Source organism: Barbatula barbatula, assembly GCF_947034865.1.
Source record: "Barbatula barbatula genome assembly, chromosome: 3".
NCBI lineage: Eukaryota > Metazoa > Chordata > Actinopteri > Cypriniformes > Nemacheilidae > Barbatula > Barbatula barbatula.
The window spans coordinates 13,119,596-13,136,334 of record NC_136764.1 but is presented as its reverse complement, the minus strand read 5'-3'; the positions used below and the strand labels follow the sequence as shown (position 1 = coordinate 13,136,334).

Below are 16,739 nucleotides of genomic sequence, written 5' to 3'. Positions count from 1 at the left end.
ATTACCAGCCATATATATGGACACATGCTGTATTCTCAAGATCTATGCTGTTTGGTAGGAATAGAGAAAATGATATGTCTGTTTTCAAATGGTATGTCAAATTTTCTCATTGTTTATCAGTAATATTCACTACCTTGGTTATATATGAGCATCTTTAGATTTTTCTATATTTAGCGGTTGCAAATGTAAATTCATATTGTACTGTATTTTTAGCGGTAAAATACCGGCAGCTGTGGTTGCCAGGAATTTACCGTAAAATGTATCTGGTCAAAATAAAATGCTGTAATTTGTTATACAATTTCACTGTGTTTTTTACTGTCAAAGGTTTTAATAAGGTTTAACGTATTTCTGATATTTTTACAGTTATTTACCATAATAGGGTCTCTCCTATTACTGTTAAATTAAAAACAAATTACTGTAAATATTATTATATTAGAACTTTTTTACTGCAAATATCTGTAAAAAGCTATGGAAAGTTGAATTTGTTTTACATAAAATTACCGTATAATTGACAAATATATTTGTTTTTTTCTACCATGATTTTGGTAAAAAAATATGTTGTCTACTGTAAAATGTAGGGTTACAAAACCAGTATACCGTATTGTCTTTTACAGATTCCACATTTTTTCACGGTATATTCCTGGCAACCACAGCTGCCGGTATTTTACCGTAAATTTAACAGCTTTTTTTAACAGTGTACTTCCAAATGAACATCTCAACAAACAAGCTTAAATGATCCTATCCTATTATGACCACAATGCACTCTCCTCTCTTGTCCCCCTTTTTAATAAACAAACCAGAAGTAATCATCCTATATAAAGATCACACCCTCACCCCAACTGTGTCTCTAATTTACCTTTTTACTTCACACGCAATAAACACATTCAATGGAAAATTGCTTTTGTCCCCTAATTAAACTAATTAAACTATTAATGGGAGAAAAGAGGCTTCTGTGCCCTTTTAGGAAAGTCCAATGGGAAGCCAAATATGCATGAAACTATCTGTAAAATCTAAATTTTGTGCTACAATAATTGAATTGTACTGTTCAACAATTTTAAATGTCAGAAAGAGAATTAAAACAAGTAACATCCACCCGACTGCAGAAATAATATAAACCAAATGCATCTCCGAATTGTTTCTGAATCTAATATAACTTGGAATGGCAGCTTTTCTCACTGGTCCAACATCTTTGAACAACGAATTTTGGTTTTGTGAAGAAAAGCAGCTTATTTATTTAGTTAGTTTCAGACCTGTCGATCATTTCAACTTAAATCAAAATGTTATTCATATATATCCTCAGTCAAATGCCTCCAGACCGGCTTTCTGTTTTTTTTTCTAAACATTATGAATGTGACAAGTGAGAGTTGTGTAAGCCTATCTTCAAGCAGGTAAAGCTGCGGGACCATTGAAGAGAGGCAAAGCTTCTTAAAGGATCGTTTTGCATGCTGAATAATTAGCTGTCTGTGGTAGGCGGTGCACAGAGGCTGATATCCCAGCGGCTCCGCGCGCGCAACGTTTCTGTCTCCGAACTCCCGCAGGCACGTCGTATTCACTGCGCGTGCGGTTGTGAGGGAGGGTCAACGCCACCGGGCGCGTGCAGTTTTAAGATAGATTCACTTCCCGCTGGCGGGAAACTGTCTTCAACCGCGCTGTCAACATTTTACCTCATAGATCAGCGTGGGAAAGTTCTAGACTGCAATTCACACACTTCGCCAGTTCGCCGTATTATACGTTTTCCTTGAACTCACTCGACATAACAACACTTCTGGTATGAAAACGGAGCGCTGGGATATACTGTTAAAACGTTATTTTTGGAGTAACTTCCGGTTTATCTTTCACAGACATAAGGTTGAGGGATGAACTCGTCGGCTGGAGCAGGTAATTACCGGAGAGGTTCGACCAAAGGGGAAAAGGTAAGATGTTCATTTAAAACAACGAATGGAAGATGTGTTTAAGAAATGTATCGGTCTCACACTCCTTTTGGACCATTTCAGTATAAAAATGGTGGATATAATTGCTCATCGTGAGGCAGCTTCAGCACACATCAACAATAGTGTCACGTCCATTGTCTACCTTGATTAAATGGTTAATGATTTTCACCTTTTCTGTTTCTGTTAGCTTTTGTTGTTTTGTTCTGTTTTACTGCATCTCATTTTGCAGTGACAAACTCCATCACGAGTTTCAGGGGACAGAACAATTGGGTGAATTTGTCAGGATTTAAGAAAGGGATGGCAGGACTGCCAAAAGCCGAGCATCCAGGAAAGCTCCCTTTGAGAATTTGATGTTGAACCTGTGGTGTTTTAAAATAGTTTTGAACGTGAATGTTCCATAAACTGAATGGAAATTGGAAATATTAGTCGTATTGATGTTACATGCTCCTGTTTAGAGAGACAATTTTGTGACCTTTGTTTAACATTGATAATATTGTCAAAGCGAAGTGTATGTACATGACCTTGCATATGTCCAACAAGCTGTATGAATAACCTTACATAGGTTAACTTGGATGAAATAAAAAGTATACATCTTTAAGTACAAATAACTTACTCAACTCAGAAATGCATAGGAAATGTACTTACGGTCGAATGCAGTTAGGCTTAGTTGTACAAAGTCACACTTGTGCCTAATGACCTGGTAAAAATATTTGGAGTTAACTTACAGTAAGTGTTTGGCTTGGTGACCTGATCCTACAGACGACACAACAACAAGTAACTTAACCCTGCGCTTTTCCAGAACAAAAGCCATCCAGGTGTTTGACAATATATTAGACACAGATGACAGTATGCTTGCTGCATATTAAGACATATTAAGAAATCCATGCTTAAAACACACAATTTTCTGCCACTCAAGCAAATCTGGAGCCTCCGTGCAGAGTTCCTTTTTCTATCTCCACGATTCCATTCTTCCACCTTTGTTTGGCCTATATCTCATTTAGCCATGGTGCATGTTCAAAACATATATATTGTGAATAAATCAAGTGCTAGCCTACTTAAACCTCCCAGCTATTCCTACCCTAGTTATCCTCAACATCAGAGTTGAATTATTGTCTTAATATGTATGTGCCGTGTTTTTCTTATTTTGTTGTGACACTGTGATCTGAAAACACCTCCGGGCATTGTTTTACCAAGTTTGAGGTCTTAACAACATCACTGAGGTTGCAATTGCCAGCATCCTGACCCACATAAAAAGGATATTTAAGTCAATTCCCCATGAAGATGCAACTGAGGGATAAAAACATCAAGTGTTTATTTTATTAGCAATTCAGTACTCATTTGAAATAGTCACACAACTTTGCACCCACCAGATATGAACAAGAAAGTGAAAACTGAGGCAGGGAGAAGATGGGGGTGTTATTATTTCCAGACTTTGAAAAGTTTCTGTCTCGCTCTGCTGTGAGGCAGATGGCTTCAAGTTTTGAAAAATCAAAACTGTCAACAGCTTACATTGGAACATATTGTTTTTCTTTGATGTTTTGGGAGGCGGGAAAAGAGGAGGAAGTGAAAAGGTTATTACTCAGTGGTTTGTTAATGTTATGTTTACTGGGGAAAAGAGGCTCTTATGTCATGGACTGCAACAGTGGTATTATTCTTGTCATGTTCTTGTGAGATTGTGAGAAGTGTTCCGCATTTTGAGGATGCAGCAAACTAAGCTAAGTGTGCCCTCTGCTGGCAAAATGTGTACTTGTAAGTGCATGACTTCAGAACTTTAAACTTTGTTTTGAAAAATGGTGGGCACAGAGATGACAAAAACAATACTTTAATAAATTATAACTTTGTTGGTAATATTTATCATTAACAGTGAGTATAGTGGGCGGTCCGTCTATTAGATACTCCACTTTTCGACTCCAGGGCCATGTTCAAGCTCAAACTGGTGCGCAACGTTTTGCGTTGAACGACAAAATTCCTGGAAACAGTGTGCACCCTTGCAACAGTGTTTGGGATACGTTTTCTCTTGTTTGGTTTTTCAGCACAATCAGTAGCAACGTGTATAACCCATGCTGTATGAAAAGGACAGCTCGCACAATGGGTCCAAGTAAAGTCGTTTACAATTGTGTTCGCTGCAGCTATGTATACGCAACAATTGAATATATAAGAAGACTTGTATTTTGCAGTATTCAACACATATGTTTATATTGATTTCATCAGGCTCCGAAGATACTTTCCTTCCCACCTGCCTAGTTCAAGACTTGTGTCATCACAGTTTCCGTTTAAAAAACGTTTTGCAACGTTTTGTCGGGGCTGAACACGGTATGTGGGTCCCAAACTGTCATTTGGGGAAGGTCACTTGGCTGTTGGGTTGCATTGTTTATTCCTATCACAAAAAATGTCACTTGTTAACGCATTTTTGTACTTTGACACTGGAAGCACAAGCACGCGCCACCTACGATGCACGCATGTCAATACTGGCGTGTTTCTGAAGTCACGGAAGATGGTGAGAAAGCGGAGCATCCAGAGTTTTTAACAAGTTTTAGATGTTAATAATCTAAATAATACACCTTAATAATACACACCTTCCGCAAGCATTTCTTAATTACTTCCAAAAAGTGGTGCGGACGTGCCCAACTAGGGGTGGGTGATCTGACGATAAATCAAAATCGATCTTGAACGCGTCCTCAATCCACTATTCAACGGAATCGCAAGGATCGTGATCTTGTCTGTCGTCTAAAACAAGAGGTCTGTTCGACAAACGTTCTGCGCTGCACAGACCCATTGGTGTATGACATTGAAGCACCGCGAGAGCAGAGAGCTTTGCATGCTTTCATGTTTGTCGACGAAAGTGATCCGAATGTCCTTTATTGTTAACCAGTCTATTTATGTGATGATCAAGGTGATTACATAGATGTTTTTTACAACCTGCTGTTTGGCCTGTGCTACAAAACTTCAAACATCTCTAGCACCAGTGCTATGTGCAAAAAACTTAATGTGCAACCCTAAATTTCCATTCAGATCGTGGATCGAGATTCTTTGTTATGAAGATCGTGAAATGCTTTTTTGGGAAGATCACCCAGCCCTAGTCCCACCTGTAAATCCCGCCTATGGTTGTTGTCGTCCATTGACTAAAAAGCATCTTACCTGTTGATTGAGCTGGCAATGGGATTGCAGGAAGTGCTACTATGATATATATGAACATTTGTTAAAAATAATTGTAGATACTATTTCTATATAGAGTTAGAATGTAAATATATATTAGAGATCAACTGATACATAATTTCCCCGATAATTGTCCCGATATTTAAGCATTTTCCCATCATTGGGTTTATTTTTCTAATATCGGATTCACCGATAAGTGCCGCCATCTTGTGGACGTTTAGAGAATTGCGTACTGTCCCATGGACAGCTTTGGTGCATTTTTTGACAATATTTCTGACATTGTTAAGGAGGAAAGTGTGACTTTCAGCTTTAAAATGATAGGTGCTCTTAGTATTTTTTCCTCTTCAATAAAGTTTTTCTTCCAAAGAATATTTTTTTCCTTATTAAAAGGTTTAGAGAAATCAATAGTACATTTTGTTATATAGAAGTAGATTAAAATGATTTGCACTCACATATGAGGACTCTATGTCAGTGACCTAGCAAAAGCCATTTGAATATAAACATTTTCATTGTTCTTTACACACCATACACCGACCACAATTGGCAAATAGAATTAAAGGCAACATCAATGTAAAACAGTCTACCTTAATGAATTGCAGAATAAAATGATTACACAAAATGATTTTTGACCGGTGAAAGGTTGTTTTGATTACATTTCTCAAAAATTGAGTTGCAATGGCTCACATTACTCATCTAGACACTCAGTGCTTTTCGCGCCTAATCGTTCTCTTTGCTTAATCGTTATACTCTGTGCCGATCCATGCCAGCCGGTACGTAAATGGTTTCATTTTCCACCGCAGGACTGATAACGGACATTTTTAGAATGTTAAAACAAATGCGTCACGCGCTGCCTTGGTTACACAAGAGACTGAACTATAACACCTCTGCGCGCATATTCATTAGCACAATTAAGCTAGACAACCGTACCGAAAATTATGAGCCATGCTCATGTGGAAAACATAGTTGTAAAAGTTTCAGACTGTGCTTAGAACGGTTCGGTGTGATAGTGGAAAAGAGGTCACTGTTGTATTTTGGCTCTAGAAAGCATGCCTAAATATAATTTACTTTATAAAAAATATCATTACTAACCATTTACCCACGTTTAACTTTTACCATATTACCAGTTTTCTATATTATCCACATTTTCTTTTTTGTTTGTCTGTAAGTTTGGTTTGTTATGCACTTACTGAGTTTTTAAATCTGTAGTTAACCTGTTCTTTAATGCTCCGTCATTGACGCTTGAACAGCTTATTTTTGTAAAGCAGAGGGACGTTGGTTACGATGATAAGCCAAGTTTGATAAAAACACTGAGCCTGCCGAAAAGAACGTCAGCTGCTGGCGGTTTCAAAAAATGCTGCATTTCTGTTGGAAACAAAAGAAAACACGCCGTAGGCAGACAGAAATGCATTGTGGTTGTTTGGTGAGTTGTCTAGTCTAGTCTAGTCTAGTCTTGTAATTCATGTTAAAAGTTAATTTAAGTCTTGTTTAAGTGTAGTTAGTCTTGTCTTGTCATGTTATTATATTCCCCTGTTTTGTTATGTTACCCCCTTGTGGGTTTTGTTTTGTTTTTAATATTAAGTCTTGTGTTTACCCCTTGCCCGCTGTCTGCGCCTGGGTCCTCTGTCCTTGTCGCACCACCCCGATGCTCATAACTGTCTTAAATAACCCTGCACATATCAGCAGAAGCCAGTCTGCTGGAGCTGTGAATGGAGGAGCTGTAAAGTGTCATTGGAAGCATCTAAATTACTGCATTGCTCGTAATATATCACCACGTTATAGAGAGAACCCATCCCGTTCTGCTTCAGGGGCTGATATGTTGTAAGTCAGAGAGCCAGGCACAACGACAGATTTGTAAACAAGAGAGAGTTTGGATGAGCTTCCATTTCTGAAATCTCATCCTTCTTCTTGAAGGCAAAAATCCTTTGGGCCTAGACATCAGCTTTCACAGTAAGGGGTCGTTTACACAACAACATTTTAGGGGACTGATAACGCAAACTTTTTAAAACGGGTTTCAAAGTTAAGTTTTTGAAAACCACAGCGTTCTCATTTTCAACTTTTCCGTTTTTCATCGTGGAAACGTGGCCTAAATAAACAAATAACACCTTAAACTTGCCATGGGAAAAGCATTTATTTGCATCCGTTTCACATTCATTAAGTAAATGCATTTCATTTGAAGTTTCATCTGATGAAAGCCTTGACTCGATTTTGACATTTTAGTCCATTTTATTCTTTCAACCTTTTAACAGCACTACAAAAGATAGACCTATTGGAATCAGTGCTTACAGTGAAATCTATCACAGCTGCTGCCTGAATGGATGATGACCTCAGAAACCTTTCTTCAATCAAACCTCACAGTGTCATGTCTGCTATAGTCTGCTCTTTGCTCAGTGGACTCTAACATTGCTGGAGCCTTTCCTGTGCACGATTCTGTTATTTTATGTGCCATCTGTCTCCTAGAGCTGATGCGGCTCATATATGATGCCAGTATTCATCCACTGCCTGTCACTGCTCTCTGCAATTTATACCAGAAGGAAAGGTTAGGTACCATCATTTACTTTTATTAACTAATAGTGCAGATACTGCTGAGTCTTGTAGATATTACTTCCTTGTTCAGGTGCAGATGTATTCTGCACTAGATCAGGAAGAGAGTGGTTTCAAAGTTGGTGCTATATAATTGGGCAAGAAAATAACCATTTCTTAGTCCTGATTTACGTTTGTATTGGTTTGGTTGTAAAGACACAGACATTTTTTAAATATTTTTGACTGGCTTGTTGCTAAGATGCACCGAGCCGCTGTTTTAAGTGTTTTGTTTTCGACTCCCAAGTTATGTCTTTTAAGGCCAGTTCTAAATAAGTATTTCACCACAAGCCAAATGTCTAATCCTTTTGTTGGTTGTGTTTTAAAGGAGCAATGTGGAGATTTTAGCGGCATCTAGTCTACACTTTTCCTGGTTCAAAATGAGGTGCATGCCCAACCTGATCTTGGACACACACACACACACGCACATGCACACACACATGCATGTGTAGGCCTACTGTACCTTAAAGTGGCTTAACCAACCTCATTACATATTAAAACATATTAAACGTTCTAAGAATTTGATGAAAATTACAATTATTAAATTACAAACAGAAATGGTTTAAAATTAAATAAAGGTTTTTAATGCTTTTCAACTAACGTTTCTGCACACAATAGCCAACTAAATGAACCTGTCTTACTAAATGAGCAAAGCTCATTCACATCCTGCGTTGTCTTGTGATTTAGCTTTAAATGATTCATTATTCTTTGAAAAACTTGACAAGACCTTGCAGAACCATGACAATTATTAAGTTTTATAACTTCAAGTAATAAAATTGGCTATGAAATGATCTGACACAAATATAACCTGTCACTCTTCACAATCCTCCTTTATTGCCCTCTTTGCAAAAAGCAGTATTTTGCCTGAACTTATTTTTAAGTAACAGTCTTTATTTTTACCAAATAAAACTAAATTAAATTAGCTATATAGCTCAAAACTCAAAAGTAACTCTGAACTAAATTATTTTATATATACTTTATATAATACACATTGTCATAAATAAACTTTAATTACTAAATCTTACTAATCTTACAGTCTTGTTAAATAGTCTAAGCACGCTTATGTTCTGATGGGTTCGGAGTGACTGATTTGATGGGTTCCGACAGTGAGTCTCATGAGTTCAGTGTTTGACATATAAGTTGTTTCAACAAAATGAATCTGTTCAAATGAGTCATTAGGTCGCGAATCGACATTAGCAGACTTAGTTAGACTTAAGTTAGTTTCTTATTCACAGCTGTTTGGACATAAAAAAGATAAAAGTTAACACTGAAAACACTTTACTGTATAGGATTTTTCCACTGCATGTGCGATACACTTGTCAGGGAAAGAAAGGCAACATGTTTTTGAGCACATTCAACCAATGTAATTCAGGTAAAAATGTTCTCTGAATGCGACACAAAAACATTTATGCTGACTTCCGACTTTGCTTTTGATTAGTGTGTGAGGGAGACAGTTCAGAAACTGCTCCTTAAGGGCTGCACAGACCGATCGTAATATGACATTCTTTATGTCATATTGCCATATGCCATCTTTAAAAAACGCCTAAAAACGCATCTCTTCCGTCAACACGTCGCTGATTGATTTTTCCTAGTTCTCTTCCCTTTCCGTAAAAAAAAATAAATAAATAAAAACACACTTACTAACCTCACTATTCTTAGCTTTTTATACTGTGCTAGGCTTTAATGGACTAGTTTGATGCACTTATGTATTTTGTTGCCTATGTTGTAATAATTGCTTCCAATGTTTCCTCATCTGTAAGTCGCTTTGGATAAAAGCGTCTGCTAAATGACTAAATGTAAATGTAAATGACATCAATGTTCCATGAGAGTGTATTAAAAGCGTTGGAGCAGTCTGCCCCACGATGGACCTATGCTGTTCGGTCTGATCTACACCGAATGAAGTCAAACGCACACTTTAGTTTGGAGACAGAGGGAGTACACAAGCTCCCTGCTCGCTCTTTCCTGCACTTATGACAAGAGTGTCATTCACCATTCATAAATCATATTAAATGTTATATAACCAACGCACCAATGTGATGCTGTAAAAGTTTATCCGCACGTTATAAAAGCAACTCAGAACTGTGGGTATAGACCCCTTTTTTGTAAGTGAAATTTTGTTAGCGTTTTCGTGGGTGGAGCATATGTGGCTGCTTTACTAACGCTAGTGATTACGTTTCGATAGCTTGTTTTTTGACAGTGCCTGGAGAGAATCCGGTTTAATTTCCATATGTAAGGTCAGTCACAGCCTGGAACTGTGACTGTTATTGAAAAAGTTAACTTTAACGGAAGGAACCAGATTATCCGACCTGTACACGCTCACTAAATGGATGAACAAACTGTCAGGATTACGTTACCTCCAGTTAAGTGGTCTGACATCCACACATACCACATAGAGAAAAAAAATGTTTAGTCAGAACTTGCACAGGCAGTAATTGCACAAAAATTATGCTTTGTTTTCTTAACAGGTGCAGCTTTAAGAAAGAGCTGTGGTTATTTTCTTTACATATTTTTTGAATAGTGCTCATGTTAGCAGAGGTGGGGATCATATCACACTGTCAATCCTCCTTCCTCCACTGACTGAACCCTCAGAGTCGTCAGAGAATCAGTTAATGCAACATAAACACAACATATTTTATGCTTACATTGCGCATATGTAAGAGACAGATCCTCAGTTTTTGAAGAGGTTTGCCTGTGAATGTATTTAAAATCACGTAATGTGAACTTGCAATTGCTATACTCAACTTGTTGTGGTACAGTCCTCTGCAGTTCAACTGCGCGCTGCACACTCTCAAAGCGCTGCTGGCAGTGTGAACCGACCTAAACACTAGTGTGCGAGGCGCTGCGGATGCAAAAGGTGTACGTGAATGTTGAAACCATCCATCTAGCGCATGTTTACATAGAGAAACGGTAGGAAAGTAGCGCTGCGGGATGGTGAATCACGTTGTCTTTATGAATGGCTGGGTCACTGTAGCTCACAGCAGGCACATACTTTGTGCAGTTATTAGCGTGTTCTGTACAGTAATGAAAACAAAATGTGCACTCACACAAATGCTCCCAAATATATTTTGAGGTGGCACAAGTTAAATATTGGGGTCATATGTGACTAAAATTTTCGCAATTTCGAGCTCAGCACTCCATCATACCAATTGCATGAGGATATTGTGTTCTCGCGAGACCAATTGGACACATCGGATCTCACTCCATGAGATCTCGTCACAGCCCTAGTACTAACAGTGGCAAAGGTTAGAAAATGCAGCTTGAACACACACCTGACACATAACATGAGCCTTCTCACTGTTCCTTCTCCCGGGTTTCTACTTGTATACTTCTGAATGCTGTAGAAACAGCAACGACAAACAGTTTTCTTTGTTTAATCTCCGGTGGTTGGCAACAGAAGTTCACTGTCTGGAATCAACATCATCTAGATAGAAGTATATAAGATTGGATTCAGATTTGTTTTGAGGTGATACAGTTATGTTGTACAGGGTTAATGCATTGTTCGGTAGAAAATAGACCAAGATACAAACTGAGAGGTGGCCAGGTGTAAAAAGTAGAATTACATACGTTACCAAACACCTCTCCTTTTGAAACCTAAACAACACCCGATTAAGTGAAATGACCACAAACATTCATACCCCAAACCAGCGTGAAAACAGTCTTAATCTAAATAATAAACTTCAACCCCCCAAAGTGAAGGATTACTTCTGAGCTTACAGGGAAACAAAACATCTATTTTCTGCTTAGCTGCATTTGGTAAATGGATGATTCAGTTGTGCTTCTGTTGATTGTGCTGGTGGCAAAGTCTCGATTTTGACAGCCAATATAAATGAGCCTCTTTATTTGCCTTCATCCTGCTGAATTTTAACATTGAAATGACTGGGGAGGAGCCTATGCTATCGCAAAGGCAGCCATACAAATGACAATGGCATGACTCAACTTGTATGATTTCTAAGATAAATCAGATCAAAGAGTTTCTTCAAGCATTATAACATTATGAATATATACAAACTTTGCTAACAGGAACAATTAGGGCTGGGCGATAAATCGATTTTATCGATTAACTCGAATTTGACGTTTAGGGCGATTTTTTTTAATGAAAATCGGTTTTCTCTTTAACTTCTACTACCGACGCTCTCGAGTGTTCACACCAAACGCGAGTTGCGCGAATAAAACGCGCTATTCGCGAGTAGTTGGACGCTTGAACATTTTGATTTTACTCGCTTCATTCACGCGTGTAATTCGCGCCATTTGCGCGTGTAATTCGCGCCATTCGTGAGTGAAATACGCATCATGGGAGGGGCTTCTGGCAAGCGGCTCGCGTCTAATTGCGACATGGATTTTGTTGAGAGGGTAGCGGCACACCCAGACACTGATCCACTGCAGTGGTGGAAGCGTCACGAACCAAACTTCCCAAGGCTCAGTAATCCGGCCAAAAAACACTTGTCTGTCCCTGCTACAAGTGCCCTATCAGATAGGCTTTTCAGTGTGGGAGAGGGCAATGTAACCGGGCATGCCTCAAGCCAGAGGTAGTAGTAGACAGGCTTGTCTTCCTGGCTAAAAATGTGTAAATGAAGAATGTTGAAACTAAAGTAATGGATGTAGATGTTTCATTTTGTTTACAATTTCAGGGATTCAGGAAAACCGTTTAAAGTTTTGTTTGCACTTTATGAATACCACTGCTGTATGTATTTTTGTACATTCTAATTTAGTCATTTTTGCCACATTTATTTGACCAAAAAGGGACACAATTAAATTATTTTTTCATATTTTAAGTTATTTTGAAGGTGCATTGTGTCACTGTAAGTTTGAGGTTATTAGAAAACTGATAAGCTACATTTTCACTGTTTACAATGGCAGGGCCTGCCATCTCGTTTACAAGCATGTTTTAAGGGTTGTTTCCTGTTACACTTATGCCCCAATGGGAAATTTAGATTAAACTGCATAAAGGAAAATCAGAACAAAATAAAGAGTACATTTGTTTTGAGCAAGTTCTTTGTCAGTTGTAGTTTGTTTTTAAATAGAAAAAATAAATCGATTAAAATCGAAAATCGGGTTTGTTGTGAAAAAATCGGAGATTTTTTTTTTAAGCCATATCGCCCAGCCCTAGGAACAATTTATACAAATATGCAGTAAATAACTTTGGTGTATAGGGGAGCTTTTAGTTCCTTTTTTGGCAGACATAATACTCCTTTTTTTAAAACCCCTACCTGGACTGAAAAGGAGGAAACGTAGCTACTCAAGAGAGAAAAGGCAATATGTTCAGGATGTCTACTTTACAGAGAGGTGGTCAAGCAGAACTCAATCAAGACAGATCCAGGTAACCTTCGTAAGCCTATGGGAAATATTCTGGCAGACAGTTGCCTGTTGTCTCTGTGAATTTGTATGGAGTGTCTTCAGTCCCTTCACGGTCATTGGCAAAACAAGCTGACGGGGGCAAAATGTATGGTTTGCATCTTATAGTCAAACATTTATTCAGTATAGGAATGATTTTGGAATATAATAGGAACAAGCAGTAATTAATTTACCCAACCTAACTGCTTTCATCAAACTGGGATGAATAAAATTAGGAAGTGCAATGACCCTTCAAACTCATAATTCTGGCACCAAGGTGACATTTAATATCTCACCAAAATTTGCAATCAAACTTGGTGCTGGCATGAAATGAAAAATCACTAAATAAATTTAGCTCAGTCTTCAATACACACTTACATGTAACAAGCTATTGATTATCAATCTTTCAAGTTTCTATTCTAAGCCATCAGAAATCAAGTTTAGAGCATAGGTCAAATTAAAAGCTCCTTGCCTAAAAGCATGCAATGTTCTGCAAATAAATGTGTGGGCACTATCAGTCTGCACATGCCGATAACCTTCTCTCCACAGCCCTACACCACATCTTTAAACTGACCCTAATGGAGGGTGCTGCACAACTCTGCCACATTTCATATATCAGTCCTTATGAGGCAGCCAAGAGGGCCCAAGCTTGTTAACTGTGCCCAGGGAGTGAATTGAAAAATAAGAATGCTCTTTTTGCTAGTGCTCTTAGTCCAACACTAGATACAGGGAAGTCTGTGCTATCCATTATATGTCTTTGTGATGCAATGGTTGAAACATTTGTTGAAATATAACATTGAAAAAGCAATGTTATAGCAATTTATTAATTATTCTTATGCCAGACCAATGCAGTGCATTCATGATTGTTTATTCTGGTCTTCGATCATAATTTTCTGGTAATGCCTTTCTTTGGCAACAAGACCAAGTGTTCAAGTGTTTTATTGCAGTATTTGTGCAAGTTGCATTGCACATTTAATGAACACTTCACCCAAAGAATTCTATCACCATTTACTCACCCTCAAGTTGATCCAAACCTTTATAAATTTAGGCCTATTTGTTCTGTTGAACACAAAATAAGATCTTTTGAAGAATTTAGAAAAAGCAAACTGTTCTTGGGCACTTTTGGACTACCATTTTAATTGAATGGTAGTAGATAATAACTTGCATGTGACCACTATGAAGAAACATTGATTAATGCAAAACAGAGCAAGACACGTCTTAAACAAGTCAGGACGATAGATATTTGAGGAGTGTTGTCAGATGCATCACTATGCAAAGTTTAGCTGTTTACAGATGGCAAGCATGCTCTTTTACTGAAGTGTTGTTTTTGCACCATGCTTGACTTGCTTTTCATCAGATTTGAGCTTTTGTTTTGTATCTCATTTCAACTAAAAGTTGACAATAATTAAATGTGATCCTATTATTAATAATTAATAAATATTAATTCAATTGATGATCCAATACCAGACATTCACAGGTGTTAAAATATTTGTATTACTCGTAAATATTCAACAGTAAAATTGATACAGTAAATATTAAATACAGGAAAAATATTTGTATGCTGACATTAAAAAAACACTTTGATGTGATCGCACACATGCACTGTTCTTTTGCCAGTTAATTTGGCCATCTTTGGGCTCTTGTTGTTTTGGATGTGTTTGAACTGTAAAAACGCTTCTAGAGTCTATCTCAGACAATTAGAAGCTTGCTGGCCATCAATACTGTCTGTTTTTATTAAAACTCTCTGGTCTTGTAACAAATTGTAATCTACTGCGCCACTGTGCTCTCGCTCTCTCTCTCGCATTACTCATCTCCTCCCCTGTGTCCTGAACAAATCTTCCAGAGTGACTGGCAGAGCAGAGTCACTGGGGTTTGTGTAATAAATTGTATTTTGGGTGTCAGAATCCTGGACTGGCCGTGCACAAGGCAACTATGCTCCATAAATTTAACATTGCACACACAACAAGGCACTAGTGCTGGATGAGTTTAAAGATACATAGATCATAATATTTTAAGTTTAAAAAGGATATTTGAACATTTTTAAGTTGCTACGTAAGATGCCACATACATTTTAATTAGTGTTTTTAATAGGTTCTTTTAAATGGGTGGTACACAGCAATAAAACAATTTAACTAAAACCATTTGGGATGCAAAACACTAGATTTACAGATTGTAGGCTATTAAAATATCTGCTTACACTTTTATACTTGCTATTTGTAAAATAAAATGTTGGCTAGCATTACTTAAATTATTAAATTATAACTAAACTATGACCAGACTCAAAGCACATTAAAATCATCACAGTACTGTATTTGCAGTTTCTTCGTGTTTATCTCCAACAATGACATTGTTAAAAATACTGTGAATGTTTGCTATATTACCTATCCCTAAGACACACATCCCTGCTCCTTTCTTTGGTCTCCAATCTGTTTGGCAAGAGCTTACTGTCACCGGCCGCTGTTTTTATTTGTGTTTTGTGAAATCTGCCCAGAATATTTAAGTGGTTTACCCTCACGCTTCAGTGGGGCAACACCAGAGAGAGGGAGGGCGAGAGGGAGGTGATGGAAGAGTGTAAGGGAAGCTTTAAAGGACAGAGAAATTCAGTGGGAGGAGAAAAATACAGCTTAGAGCAGCATGTGCCGTGGAATTGTATACTTGGGCTGTGGACAAGACTGAACATTTAAGAGCAAGAACAGAGAAAAAATATGATCTTTAGGCAGGAAAGGCAGGCTGCACCTCAAGTAGAGTTTTTTTAACCTCACTGCACCGAACTCAAAACCGTCTGCCGGTTCTGTAGATCCACAATGTCAGTTCTTATTGCAAGTCAGTTAAAGATCGACACCAGCACTTCAACAGGAAAGGTAAGGCCTTATATTTGTAGCATTTATTACAACACTCATAAGCTTTATATACCTCTTTATGAGTACAATGCTAAATGGTTGATGGTTTTTGAAGTTAGAGCTATATAAGCAGAATAAGATAAAGATTACAGACTTCTGATGACAGATCATGAATATTGTCAATGTTGTAGTTATTAAAGTAACTTTAATAACTTGAAAGATTTGATGTGTTTATTGTACAGTCAAGAGAGCTCCTTGACATTTTTGTCACCAAGGACACCTCCAACTGTTATATGAACTTTTCAATTGCTCCCTGCATGCCTTGTTTATACCACCTCAATGCATGTACTTCATTAAAGATGAACACAATAGATGTATCTCCCTTTCAGTCTAAGGCCTTTTAGAAATATAAACTTGTTTTAGAAGATACAAACATATAAAGATGCATATTCGTGTACAGATATTTTGAGTTATGGGATAAATATTATTTATTGTACCAAGTTATGAAATGCATTCTGTTGTTCATAATGGCTTGAAATGTTTATCACACCTTGTAATGGATACGCTTATTATAGTGGTACAGCAGTTATAGAATCATACTTTACCATAGATTGATCTTAAGCCAAAACCACCTTTAAGGCTGGAATACAATACAAGACTTTATAAAATTTGAACAGATTAAAATGCATCACACACCACACGTTAAACTCTGCAGACTGGCACAGACTTTCCCCAACAAGTCCAGACTGAAAATCTGGTCAAAATATGAGCAAAAGTCTTGTAGGATATTCCAGCCTTTAGATGTGAAACCAGTTTAAAATGTGATTTTTCCAGTTTCCAGTCCATATATCTAGCTCTGCATGCCCTTTCTGTCGAACAATAGAGATATTTGCTTATTTAGTCA

The 16,739-nt window shown here is 37.6% G+C and overlaps 1 protein-coding gene across 1 annotated transcript in view; it reads left to right on the top strand.

The window, feature by feature from the left end:
• The first annotated feature begins 1,477 nt into the window (after positions 1–1,477).
• dpp6b (dipeptidyl-peptidase 6b) overlaps positions 1,478–16,739 on the top strand; it is a 100,082-nt gene continuing 84,820 nt past the window's right edge. Inside the window, exons 1-2 of the mRNA XM_079452836.1 lie at positions 1,478–1,768; positions 1,842–1,913. Coding sequence (XP_079308962.1) covers positions 1,857–1,913 — 57 coding nt within the window. The 5' untranslated portion in view covers positions 1,478–1,768; positions 1,842–1,856. The remainder of the gene's footprint in view (positions 1,769–1,841; positions 1,914–16,739) is intronic.